General features: G+C 39.7%; 1 protein-coding gene and 1 long non-coding RNA gene across 5 annotated transcripts in view; one reads left to right on the plus strand and one right to left on the minus strand.

Annotated features, from left to right (window-relative positions):
* Positions 1-7,134: 7,134 nt before the first annotated feature.
* Positions 7,135-12,142, minus strand: part of LOC147755357 (uncharacterized) — a 15,250-nt gene continuing 10,242 nt past the window's right edge. For 2 of the 4 annotated variants that reach the window (XM_086991718.1, XM_086991717.1), the window contains 2 exons: positions 11,831-11,968; positions 7,135-7,363 (listed from right to left, as the gene is read on the minus strand). In XM_086991718.1, the coding sequence (XP_086847844.1) occupies positions 7,201-7,363; positions 11,831-11,968 (301 nt within the window). In that variant the 3' untranslated portion in view covers positions 7,135-7,200. Of the gene's footprint in view, positions 7,364-11,225; positions 11,364-11,830; positions 11,969-12,142 lie in introns of those variants that run through there. The other 2 variants (XM_086991719.1, XR_015329461.1) reach the window with 2 other exon arrangements.
* LOC147755358 (uncharacterized) overlaps positions 11,182-12,142 on the plus strand; it is a 37,107-nt gene continuing 36,146 nt past the window's right edge. Inside the window, exons 1-3 of the long non-coding RNA XR_015329462.1 lie at positions 11,182-11,319; positions 11,479-11,604; positions 11,842-12,016. This is a non-coding gene — a long non-coding RNA (uncharacterized LOC147755358). The remainder of the gene's footprint in view (positions 11,320-11,478; positions 11,605-11,841; positions 12,017-12,142) is intronic.

Here is a 12,142-nt window from a genome sequence, read left to right on the forward strand (position 1 = left end):
TTGAGTGTTAGATGTTTGACGATTAAGTGCCTTTGAGTGAGAAGCCCACTGAACTTTGACCTGTTTTTCCTTCAAAGTTGTTATACGTTGCTTAAAAACGTTACCGGCGCACAAATGTAAACTCTATGATTCATGGTAAATTTACGATGTTTATTTAGTTAAATAGTTATCATACACGGTACCAGTCTCGTAGGCTGCCACAGCCGTGGTCTTAAGACGGCAGTTGTAAGTTGTATCCAAAACCTCGAATAACAGAGAAAACAAAGTACTTTCAGGGTACACCACTGCCATAATAACATAACCAAAGTTACTTTAATCCTTACTTTAAAATATTGTCATCGAACAGAATCGAGCGCAGGTCCATGGACATGGAGCAATATTAGCTCCACAGGATTTCTTGCTCATAAATACAAGATTGTGGCATGATGCAGGTTGATCTCTCAGATTCTACTTCGTAATAGTAACGCGCAGTTACGAGCTATTACACAAGCTAAAGCAGATAGGCTTGCTTGGATTGGTTTTTTTTTGAAAAAATGGGTTTGAATGTACAAGTGGGCTAAACACAGGTTAGAACAGTTATATTGTTCGCGGTTTCTTTCAAATCTGCAAGAACTGTTTCTTCTTGATGAATATGCGTGCATGTAGTAATTATCCAACTTAGCTTACTCCATTGGGTTACACTAACCTGTGTGAAAATTACGTCGCTTTATGCAAATGAGAAGCTTAAAATTGGATGGCTTCGAATTGTTGTTATTTTGTAAATTCTTCCTTTTTAAGTTTGACGAAATTTGTACGTGTAAATCACAGGCTGTTCTGTGACAGGGACCTACAGGTCGGTCCTGTTGTGTGTAGAGCCCTGAAGGCTTGTGTTTGGCTGTCCGAATAAATTTACACATTCGCAGGCTCAAAGAATTACATTTTGATAGGTGTTTTGTGCGGATGGAATATATATATATATATATATATATATATATATATATATATATATATGTAACTAAGGGAACTTCCGTTGAGACCGATTGTACTGGCATGTACCAATGGCTGTGATATAACGATAGGTTTCCACTGATGTGAAAGGTTTATTTATTTTTAAATTTCTTGACAAACTTATTTCGAAAAAAACAAACGACTTGAGGTACTCCGCTCTGGTCCCAAGCGAGGCAGAAGTACGTGCAGTATCTCAGGTGCTTTGTACGATTGTTTAATTAGCTCGTTAAATATGACCTTCGGAAAAATTCCTAGAATGAAAACTCAATAATCGTTCCATTAATTTATAATATGCAATAACAAAAACAACCTCACTACAAATATGAAAAAATGCTTGTTTAGGCGCGTAAAAAAGTCATTGCGCATTGGCAGAATACGGTGATGGTATGTTCGGATAGCTGAGTTGTTTGGAGTTCTGGGTTACTAGAATTTCAGTATTCCGAATGATATCCAGTAGTACTTGAGGACCCTAGACGTGGTCCTGGAGTGATCTCGCGAGAACTGTGTACGGCTTAAGCAAAGTAAGTGCCATCTTCAGAAAGTGGAACTTAATTTTTTCGGTTCTGCGTACTTCACGAACAATGACCGCTTGTTTTGTCAAAAAAAATTTGTTAATATGTCAGCTCGAAAATACTGCAGAAACTAGGACGTTATTTGCATTGGTGTAATTCAACGAACCATACATTACAATGCTCTCTATAATCGCTAGGCCATTACATGCAAAATTTAACGCGTATTTGTATTGCCCTAAAAGCGGCAGCCAGCTTTGAAAGGTACCCAATTGGTCTGAAACATGAACGCGAGCCATAAATGCTTTTTGACTCCGGATTTTTTGAAGTGCTCTACAAGGAAATCTGAAAATCACATATTGATCTCTATCGCTGAAGAAACAACTTCATTTTCACTAATAAATACATTTCGAATGTACTTCGACATCCATGCTTGATTACACTTAAAGCTAACAATCGGACATGACATCAACAGCATTAGCAGTAATACCAAAAGTTATTAAAAAAAAGTAACAACAAACGTTTGAGAGAAATAAGTTTAAGGCAAAAAAACACATGTAATGGGTTGCAGGTCTTCTTTCTTAAAAAAATCAAAGTTACAAATGTCCAGATATAAGGAAATGATAATTCGGATTAGATAGAAATAACTAGCAAGTTTCATCCCCGTTAAAAGATACGCAATGTATTACATTATTTTGTCTAGATCCTGTCACTGACATGGAGCGGGAAACCGGATGCATAGTCACCCTGTGCTATGTGCATATGTGATACGATGACATGGCAAGATATGCCCGTTAACCGATTTTGTTGACCCCATTCTGGTTTGGAGCTTTTTGTCATGAGTGCAACAGCTCTGCTTTAGTCGTACTCTTTTAACGATTTACGTATACTTGCTAGCAGAGAGCCTGTACTCTTCCACAAGCTCTATTTGCACCGCTCTTTCAGTGTCCAGGAAATCTGTTGGATTTTAATTCAAAATGATTCAAATCTTCTACTGATCTATCAACGCTCATATTCAATCTATCGCCAAGTCCATTCATGTATTTTCCTCAATCAAACTCCTGAAACCGTCATCGTAATATGATGACCCACCATTCCAGCGCACACCCACCACCTCTGCTCTCACCATTTCATTGATCCTGCGCATGCTAAACCGATACTTTGAATGAGATGGTTTCGCCGCTTCGGGAAAACTGGGTCCCTCTCAATTTCCCGAGAGCTATGTTTGGCTGAGAGTGGGGTTGTGTCTGCATGGACCTGCTAGCTGGGATGGCTTTTTGTTATTCCATATTTTGATGACATCGGCGCCTTCCTCCTAGGACCAAGAGCCAAACAGGCTAGGAGGAGAATCTGCGGAAGCTTTTCTTGCCCGATCTTTTCCCGGCGTATTGCCTACTGTTCTATCGAAAATAAACCTTCGGAGGTGTCTGTCCTTTGTTAGATGGCCTGTGGATTTTGTCCTCTTCATCGGTTCATCACAAGCGAGGTAAATGCAAGAAATGAGTGCGGTACACTAGCTGAATTTGTCGTCCAGACATGGGAGGGTTCGGAGTATCGGTGGTCAGCGCCAGTCGAAATAGTTATACAGTGGTAGCCTGCATTGCTGTCATCGATTTTGTTCCCGTTCCGTCAGTTCTTATTGTATGCTGCGGGCTTTAATTTAGCACCTCTTCGCACGCTTTTTTGCATCTTATGTTATCTGTCCAAATTTGAATGTGACGTGGCAGAACAAGGCCAAAACTTTTTCAGAAAAAAATACATTTTGCAGTAAAACTCATTTTTCGGTGCACTTCAGACGTCTCAAACGCATCCAGCAAAAAATAACAATCAGAAGAAACGACTGGAACAGAAGCGGTCACGGCAAGCAGAAGAGGATAGGTTGCAACGATGGTTCCTCGCGAACAGTGACGCTGCGCCCCTTTAATTGAACTATTCTTACTAAGTTCGAAGAAAACAAACTGCAGTGTCACAAACTTGCTAACGGGCAAGACAGTGGCTGGATATAGCTGCTCGAAGCTGCTCAACATGACTATTCATTACTACCAGCCGCCCGCACTACATACGGATTAAGAATCTTGTTACTATGTTTATCGACCTTGGTCTTCTGAGAGGTCTTCGAAAGCGATGACAGTAATGAGGCTTGCTAACCGAACATTACCTTCCCCTCTGTATGAGGCTATGTTACTCCAGTCTGAGGAGATTTATTTCTATTTGTTATACGATGAGCATATTAGTCGCCGTAATGAACCCGCATACCACCATGGCGGTCGCCATGAGTCCTTTTAGGCTTATGCCTGCTCACACCGATAGACGAATCGTTTGGGATAGAATGGTACCTCATCGTTTTCCACGATGAAGGCGTTAAAACGAAGGCAAGTTTGGTTACTCCCTCAGGGAAGCCGTGTCATATTATAAATCTGTCCAGCTAAATGGATATATCCTCTGCAGATAAAAAGAATAAGTGATGACCCAACAGGGAATAGTCATGTTAGCGCTTAAGCATAGCTTGCGCAATGGCTTGCGTGCTTGTTAGCTAGGTGACCTGATTTTGCGGTTACTAGAATTACAGGTATAATTTATACTTCTGAGATAAAAGAGCAGAAAAACCAAAATGCAGAGCCTATTGTAAAAATTCCTAGAAGATGGGTGTTGCTTAGGGATTCTATTTCTATCTTAGTAAGCGAAATGCATTTTGCTTTAAAAAAAAACGTTTTTTTTGTTTGCGTAAGTCGCATGATAGATTCTCGGTAGCTCTTATAGTCATCTGTGATGCGTAGGTATAATTTAAATGAACTTTTGCACTGCATAGAAATTGTAACAGATTAAAACATGGACTCTGCTAAGTGCAATAAATTCAACATTTATATACCTACACAAACATCATTTATGCAAGAATTTCCTGTATTTATACTATGCCGCTCTTTGTCCTATGTGTATCTCAAGTGTTACGCTAACTTACTATTAGGAAAACAATCAATTTCCCTAAAAAATCTGATGTCAGTATTTATTTTTCGCTTTTTAATTTAATCACTTATTTTTTTTCTTTATGGTTATCTTGTCCATTTGGCAAAAGCCATTATTGTATGAGACCGAAGTACATTAGGCTGCGTCTAAGGACAATGCAATCTACACAGACGTTAACGTTATTCTTTACTGCAAGGCAATATTACCAATAACGTTATTTGATTGTCTAAGAGTCTAGCATGAGGCTTGGTTAGCACGAGCTCAGGGTTCGTTGCCGTTGCACACGCCTGTGACCTTCCAAGCTCAGTTCAGCCGATATGCACCGTTAAGATTATTTAAGCGTTTCTTATCACATAGGGTCGTACGATAGGAACGAGGTTCGATTGTGCGATAGGAACAAGGTCCCATATTACTAGCGGCTCTAAAGGCAGCCATTAGCTCATTTTATACCATAAGTCATTGCTGAGCACCAGTGTGGTGTACCGAGCATTTCCAAACGGTATAGCTTTATTTGCGAATCGATTAAACAGCTGCGCCGAAATGACTAGTATGTAAACGTATATACTAGAATAAATAAAGTCCATCCTTCGACTCGGTTGGGCATAAGAGGCTACTGAAATGGCTGACGGAATTCCTATAGCAAACCAGGCCTGGTTTAACTGCAGGACCCGAATCTGTAATATTGTAAGAATCTAGAACTGGAAAAATAGAGGATCTTCTCCAATTTATCGATAACTCCAGTGTAAAGAATGTTCTAATTAAACATTTTAGGGCATCACGTTCCCAAACACTAAGTGACTATCTACCAGCCAATCTAACCGATTGCCTCTTCAGCAAAGCGCGGCTAACGCGCAGGTTTCAGTGCACTTTTCTTATACAGTAACAACACTATGGTAGGCGTCACAGTATCTGGCAAGAAGTTTTTGAACGATTTTGTGAACAATTTTTGTATAAATTCATGCGACTGAGTCTCTATTTGCTACCACACCTACCGGATACAATAACATAGGCACTACTAATGTTTTTGGTTTTAATGAATAGACACAGATGGTTTAAGCAAAAACGTACATTTACGACATCCAGAGTCTGCCAATAAAAACAATAAAACTATTACACAATCAAATTAAGCAAACATTAACGTAAGTATATTGTACAGCGTGTTTTTACATGATAGATTTGAATGGCTATGTATTGTTGTAGATACAACAGAATCCTTCGATTCACTACGACCTAGTGACGCTCACCTTGGCCGCTCACCCTCAGCTAAAGCTTGTTGCTTCAGTAACAAGCAAATCTCTAGCTGGTAATTCCATAAAGATGCCATGTTGCCTCCTACACTTGGCCATCCACCCTACCCATCCGACTGGGTCAATCCACGCGACGCTTGGGATCCTCAAAGTGGTACAACAATCAGAATCTACAACGCACAGCCCGTTTCATGTCACTAGCGCCTTCCTCAGTGTCAGCAGTATGACTCGTCTTATCGAGTAACACGGCATGGGTTCGAGTCGAACAAAGGACGTTTGCTCTTCTAAGACGTACGCTAACGTGCGAACGCTAGCATCTATTTAGAAGAACTAGTAGGTTCATTTTACCTTGGCCACGTTCGCGTAAGACAAAACTTCTACGAAAATGTACAAACAGTAAGTAACGACTTGGAAGTCGACTAAAATTTGTTTGTCGTGTCGAGATGAAATGACCCATAAACGTGCTAGCTGCGCTTGGCTGCTGAAAAAATTAGTCGATGTGAACCCGTTCTCACCTTGTGGATGTAATCAGTAGAGAACTCTTTTTGTACACACGGCGTGTTTTGAGAGTCTGAGGTCAAATGTGGTTATTTTTGGATCTAGTTCTGCTGATACACATAACCTTATTTACGCGGCCATATGAGGAGGATCAGATAAGCATCGAGCATCAGTGGAGTTTTGTCTGGCCATACTTCAGCACGGAAACCGCTTTCAGGACTGTCCGAGATAGTGTTAATGACGTTATTGTCGGCTTTGCCACAGGTAACAGAGGCTAAGTGTCCATGTAGCACCAGTAGGTAGTAGTGCCGTCGTCAGGAGCCAAAAAATGCCCAGCAATCAACTGCCATATAATTCTAACCGACGCAAAAGCTCTTTGACATAAACTGAATAAGAAATCGTTTTGTGTGCATTTATTACAAAACCAACATTGACCTAATGCCCTTTGGGCCACTTTATGAAACGTAGAAATTTTTATCAGACTGACCATATTTACACTTAAAGTAGCAACTACAGCTTCAATTACAATATTGGCTACTAGTTAGTTAGATGATACAAAGCATACAGATAATTTTCTATGAACTTTTTGAGGGGATGATGTTACGCTGTTTTGCAATCTAAACCTGGGTAGCTAATATCTGTTATTATACGTAAGCATATAGGCATCGTCGTTGATATTAGGAGTAATTCGACCGAATGCAGCATCTTGTTGGAAGCTCTTTAAAATAGCAACGGTGTTTTGGGTCACGGCGTGGCTGCCCTAGACATTGTCTCGCAACGAGGTAATTTAAAAATTCACAAATAACTGTTTGAAGTCCAAAAGGAAAAGCTAGAGTCTAAAATGTCACTTTATTTTTATTGCTTACCTTATTCCCTGGTAGACGGAAAGCAAGTCGCAGGAACTAAATGCAAACATACATTTATGCAGATTTATTTTCAGATACATTTATGCACGAAAGATACAACAACGTAACAAATGTTTCGATGTGGCCAACTCAGGTGTACGCACTCACATGTCTCTGTGATCTTGACAAGGATACCGTCACTGACTGCGTGGGAGCCGGAAGAATGTTAGTAAGTTGAAGATTTTCTATTGACGAGTTTTTGCGACCGCTCCTCGTAGCCGGTAAAGTTGTTGTCACCACCTCTTCCCGTTGCCTGTAACAGTCGCATATAGAACCCTGTTATTGTAATTGCATCCTAGTCGGTGTCGAACGAGATGTTAAAAGGCAAAAAATAACTGTGTTTTATTGAAACAAACGTGTATTCTCTATTATTAGGCCCCTATTTTTAATGAAGTCGAACGGATTTAACATGTTTAATAATAGTAGAATGTTTGGAATCTTCTTTTTTCAAAGCGGCCTTCAATGGTTTTCATCAACCTCAGGCGGCCGGATAGATTAGGTGCATCTTCCGGGCCCAAAGGCAAGGGCTGAATTTAGAAAACACTCATATTCGAGTATTTCTTGCAGACGTGAAGTCTCAATTGTAGACGGAAGACCAGTATCGAATTAAATGTTTTAGATAAAAAATGAGACACCGTTTTGTGCCTTTGATAATTTGTTGTTAATATCTAGCCGCCTCTAAGACGATCCAGAAAGTCTAGTCTACCTAAAAATAGCTCTGTGTGATTTTTACAACAAGAACAAGGACAAGACTTCGTATAACATATAGGGCGAGCATTTAGGTTGAAAACTTCTTCTAACTCATTGTTACTTCTCTAAAACTGCTTCTAAAGAAAAGCAGACATCTCAGCAAATTTTTTCGTGTGTATTAGAGGTGTCCTGATTGTTCAGTATAACCATTATTCGATGCGATTACATCTTACCTTTAGGACCTGAACCACTCTCTAGCCATTTTCTAAATATATATTCTCTAATAGCCGCGAGTCAAAAGGTATTAATAGGTTTAAGCTGGTTAAACTGTAGCTCAAGTGCTCTGCGGGCAAAGAATTTTACCGGACTTAAATTTGAACTGATGTTAGGTCAAAGAGCTTAAAAATGCCAAGGCTTGCCACGGTTAACGATAAATGAAGGACGAAAAGGCAAAAATGTTTCCAAAGACCCAATTGGTACTTGATATTCCCCTCTCAAAGAGGGCCGTTCATGGCTACATCAAAATGATTTTTTGGTTTAAGCTCTGTCAATCTGAACGCCATTGAAAATGTTTCGGTCTATTTTACTGAAACGTCTGCCAAATTTTTACAAACGCATGAAAATTGGGAATAACGTAAATTTAACGCAAAAACCAAATCTCTAGTTTCTAAAACCACTTGGTTGGTGGCTTGTTTTCGTTCAATTTACGAAAACCACGCACTGTTGCGCGCTATAAAAACGTTTTAGCATTGTTTTAGAAGCAGCGATATCCGTTATGAAAAGTAGCCCACTTATGTTCTTCCCAATTTAAATGCATCATCACCTTCTATTAGAGTATTTTTTCATGTAAGAAGTCGACTTGGCCGAAAATGTACATGTGTACATACTGCAGATAGAGGAGACATGCATTTGCTTATTGGTAAATAAAGCATCTAAGTCGCTAGGTTGAATAGGTAGTATAAATTCAACTCTTGTACTTCTTTAATTAAGAGGATGGCCAGCGTTAAAAACTTGCGAGTTTTATTGCCTCGATGATATTCCAAGGAGACCTAACGACGGGCCGTGATTTAACAAAACGATATAGTCGAGAAAGCAAAGTGTTTATCAAGTTCAAAAGTCGGTTGGAACATCCGCACATATAGACGTTTCCGTTGCTCTTCAAGATTGTACCTTCAAAATAAAGGCAACGAAATTACCTTTCGACGAAGGAGTGAATAAGCATTATTTTCTGTAGATTCGACTTAAGTAAATTTAATTATATATTTTGTATTTATTAAGTGCCACAGCAATAACCTTAGAGATAAGTTCGGTCTACTTCATATTGTTCACAGTTACTATTGCTATCTAATGCTTTATCCCGTGCTTGCGGCACGGGATACGTGGGTTAGGAAAACGTGGGTTGTAAGTAGTATTCAGTTTTGCCGCTAACTAAGGAATTTATATCTCGAAAAAAAAAATGTACTAGCATCGACTTGTGTAAAAGGCTTTCGTGTAGGCATCGGCATAAGAACGAAGCCGGAACGAAACGCACGTTCGAATCGGTCTGAGCTAGTATGTCCAATAGAACAGAAAAAAAAAACAACGGTATCGCTGCCTCACCAGGTAGACGCTTAGCAGACTACGAAAGTCCAGAACATCCTAGCGACGTGCAAGCGTCAGCCACCCCCAGGGTGTGGAGACGACGCACTGCTTCTTGCCGTGCGCTGCGTACATCCAGATGTAATATTCCCATATTTCCGGCAACTTTTACCTGTTATTGAATTCGCAAAGTCTTCGGCGGAAGATGCGTGATGGGGGCAAAAGTAGGATCCACCTGCTTTTGATTGGTAACTTCTTTTAAGTGTGGCCAGTATTGCCCAACGCCACAGATCCAGCTGGTCTGACTTATTTCAGTCATACCCAGTTTAATACAAATTATAGCTGTGGTACGCATTATTATTATTATTATTTATTAATCTGCCCCGTTGCCGTCTCATAGCTATCTTGCTCCTGATTTTCAACGATCCTATTATTTACCCGCATATGTTTCATCATGGTATTTTAATCTTAACAGATTTGATTTTTCCCGATTCAGTTCCGTACGACTATCCCATTAAATTGTCTACTTCCTTACTCGAGTCGATTCATTTCGCGGTCCGCGTTACAATAGCGCAATGATTCTAGTAGTCTGTTGTACCAATTAATTTACTCTAATTTCTAAAGTTATGCAGTTCCTCTCTCTGCGTGTCCCAGTAGTCCCCTTACGACTTCCGTTTCAGCTGTTCCGATGAATCCCATACTGCGCTGTGCCTATTTTACTATTTGCAGATATATGCGACCTTTCAAATGTCCAATATACTTTTCTCTAACGACAACAGTGTTGAAAAATATTTTCGAAAAATAACATTTTTTATCTTTTTTTTCTTGCCCAATTTTGTCTCACTAATTCCTTAAAGCTTGGATGAAGCAAACACCTTTCCAATAGGAATCTTTTAGAAATTCTTAATAATTGCCAAACAAAGTGCCTAAAAACATTTTGCTAAGAGCTACACGAATTATCCCGTTAATCGCGGAGAATATCGCGAAATGAAACTTTACAAGCCTACAAAGAGCCATAAAAAAAAAGCAACTATCCTATTACTACTATTTTAAGCCAAAAGTTAATTGAAACAAAGGAAAAAAGACACCCATTGACGTTTAGTAACATACGGATAGATAACAAACATAACTTATGCTACTCGGTAAGTGGACGCTGCTTATGCTGTTAGAACGCATACATTGAATGTATTTCTCTTTGGGAACCTTACGTCAGAGAGAAATGTTTCCATGTTAAAAATCGTCATTTGCAATTAGGGAAGTTATGCTCCGAACGCAACAGCTACTAGCATGAAAATCCAAACACAAACATTCAACGAATGATGTTTTGCCTTGCGGTTCAGATATCGGCAGAAAAATCACTACCTAGTTTTTCAGACAATGTTGGCCGTACCCGGAGCATCCGGACGAATACTGTGGACGGTTGACGTTTCGTCTCCGGCCATTGTGCAAATATAAAACTTTTACACAGCTCAGATAAGTTGAATTCAAATGAAACTAAGGAAACGCTCAAGTGGTTGACGTCCTGTTTCAATAAAAAAAAAATAAAATATTGTTACCTAAGTGAAGTCGCTAAATAAATACAGTGCAATCTAAAGTATACGAGACGCCAATGTTTATGACGCATCACGTTTCACAGCGCATTGCCTTCTACAACTACAGCCATTAAATGTATTGATTTTACCCTGTACTAGAATAACAGATTATCATAACGGAAAAAAGCATGTGTACATTAAATCTACAGCAATGAGCCCTACTATACGCTGTGAATGCCACCGATGATTTCTGCCTGATGCTTACAGCTGACTGACGCTGGCGGGGTGCCAGATTTTCTCAACATCGACGGAGGCGACCCATTCAAAAACAAAGGGGAGTTGATGCAAGTAGTCGGCCGGTTGGTTTTCATTTCAGGGGGCACAGGCCGAATTCTTCAGTGAATTCCAGGTGTGTCCAACGCAGAGCACAATGTCATTATCAAATGCCGCAGACTGCAGTTAATGCGAAAATTTTGCAAAAGGCGCATGGTCTAGTAATCACAATAGCGATACCTTCCTTTATCCTGCTAAACTTAGTATATTTCATGGTTATTTGTCTGCACAACAGATCGAGGCAGCGATACAGAGGTGAAAAAGAACAGGACGAAGCAGAAACAGAGAGACCGAGGCAGGATACATATGCATTTCGAGCATTACGCATTATATCTAGTCAGGAAAGCATAGGGTATCTTCGGTAACGTAACTACATAACGTTAGATTTTCTAGGCATAGCTAAAAGAGAAGTACAGTAGAGACCCATATTTATTCTCTATGTCAATAGACGCAATTAGCCGCTAATGTACACGAATACTAATATAAATATCATTAATTACTATGATCAACATACTTATTTTTAATTAGCATTATCCCTACGAAGTCTATATATTAACGGTGTAACAATATTCTTCTGCTTTCCTAACTTTGTGTCCAGTATCCGATCACGTGGAGTCCTAGAATTCGCAGCAAGTCTTACGCTACAGGAATGAGAGTCCTTTTGTCCTGTTTGCCACTGGAGGGGATACGACGGCAGGAAGCCTGTGGCATGGATATCGTAGCGACTGGAAGTATGCAAACCGCGCGCAAACTTATGCAAGATAATGAAAAAGGTATATATGTGTCATAGCTCAGTATTTCTAGTGCCTAAGAGATCAGTGAGTCGAGAACAAAAGCTCACTTAGATCATTACCTATTAGAGCGTCCCGCTTTTGCAGACTCTAATTACAGAATTAGAG

Source organism: Varroa destructor, unplaced genomic scaffold (genome assembly GCF_002443255.2).
Source record: "Varroa destructor unplaced genomic scaffold, Vdes_3.0 BEIS01000005.1, whole genome shotgun sequence".
In the NCBI taxonomy this organism is placed as follows: domain Eukaryota; kingdom Metazoa; phylum Arthropoda; class Arachnida; order Mesostigmata; family Varroidae; genus Varroa; species Varroa destructor.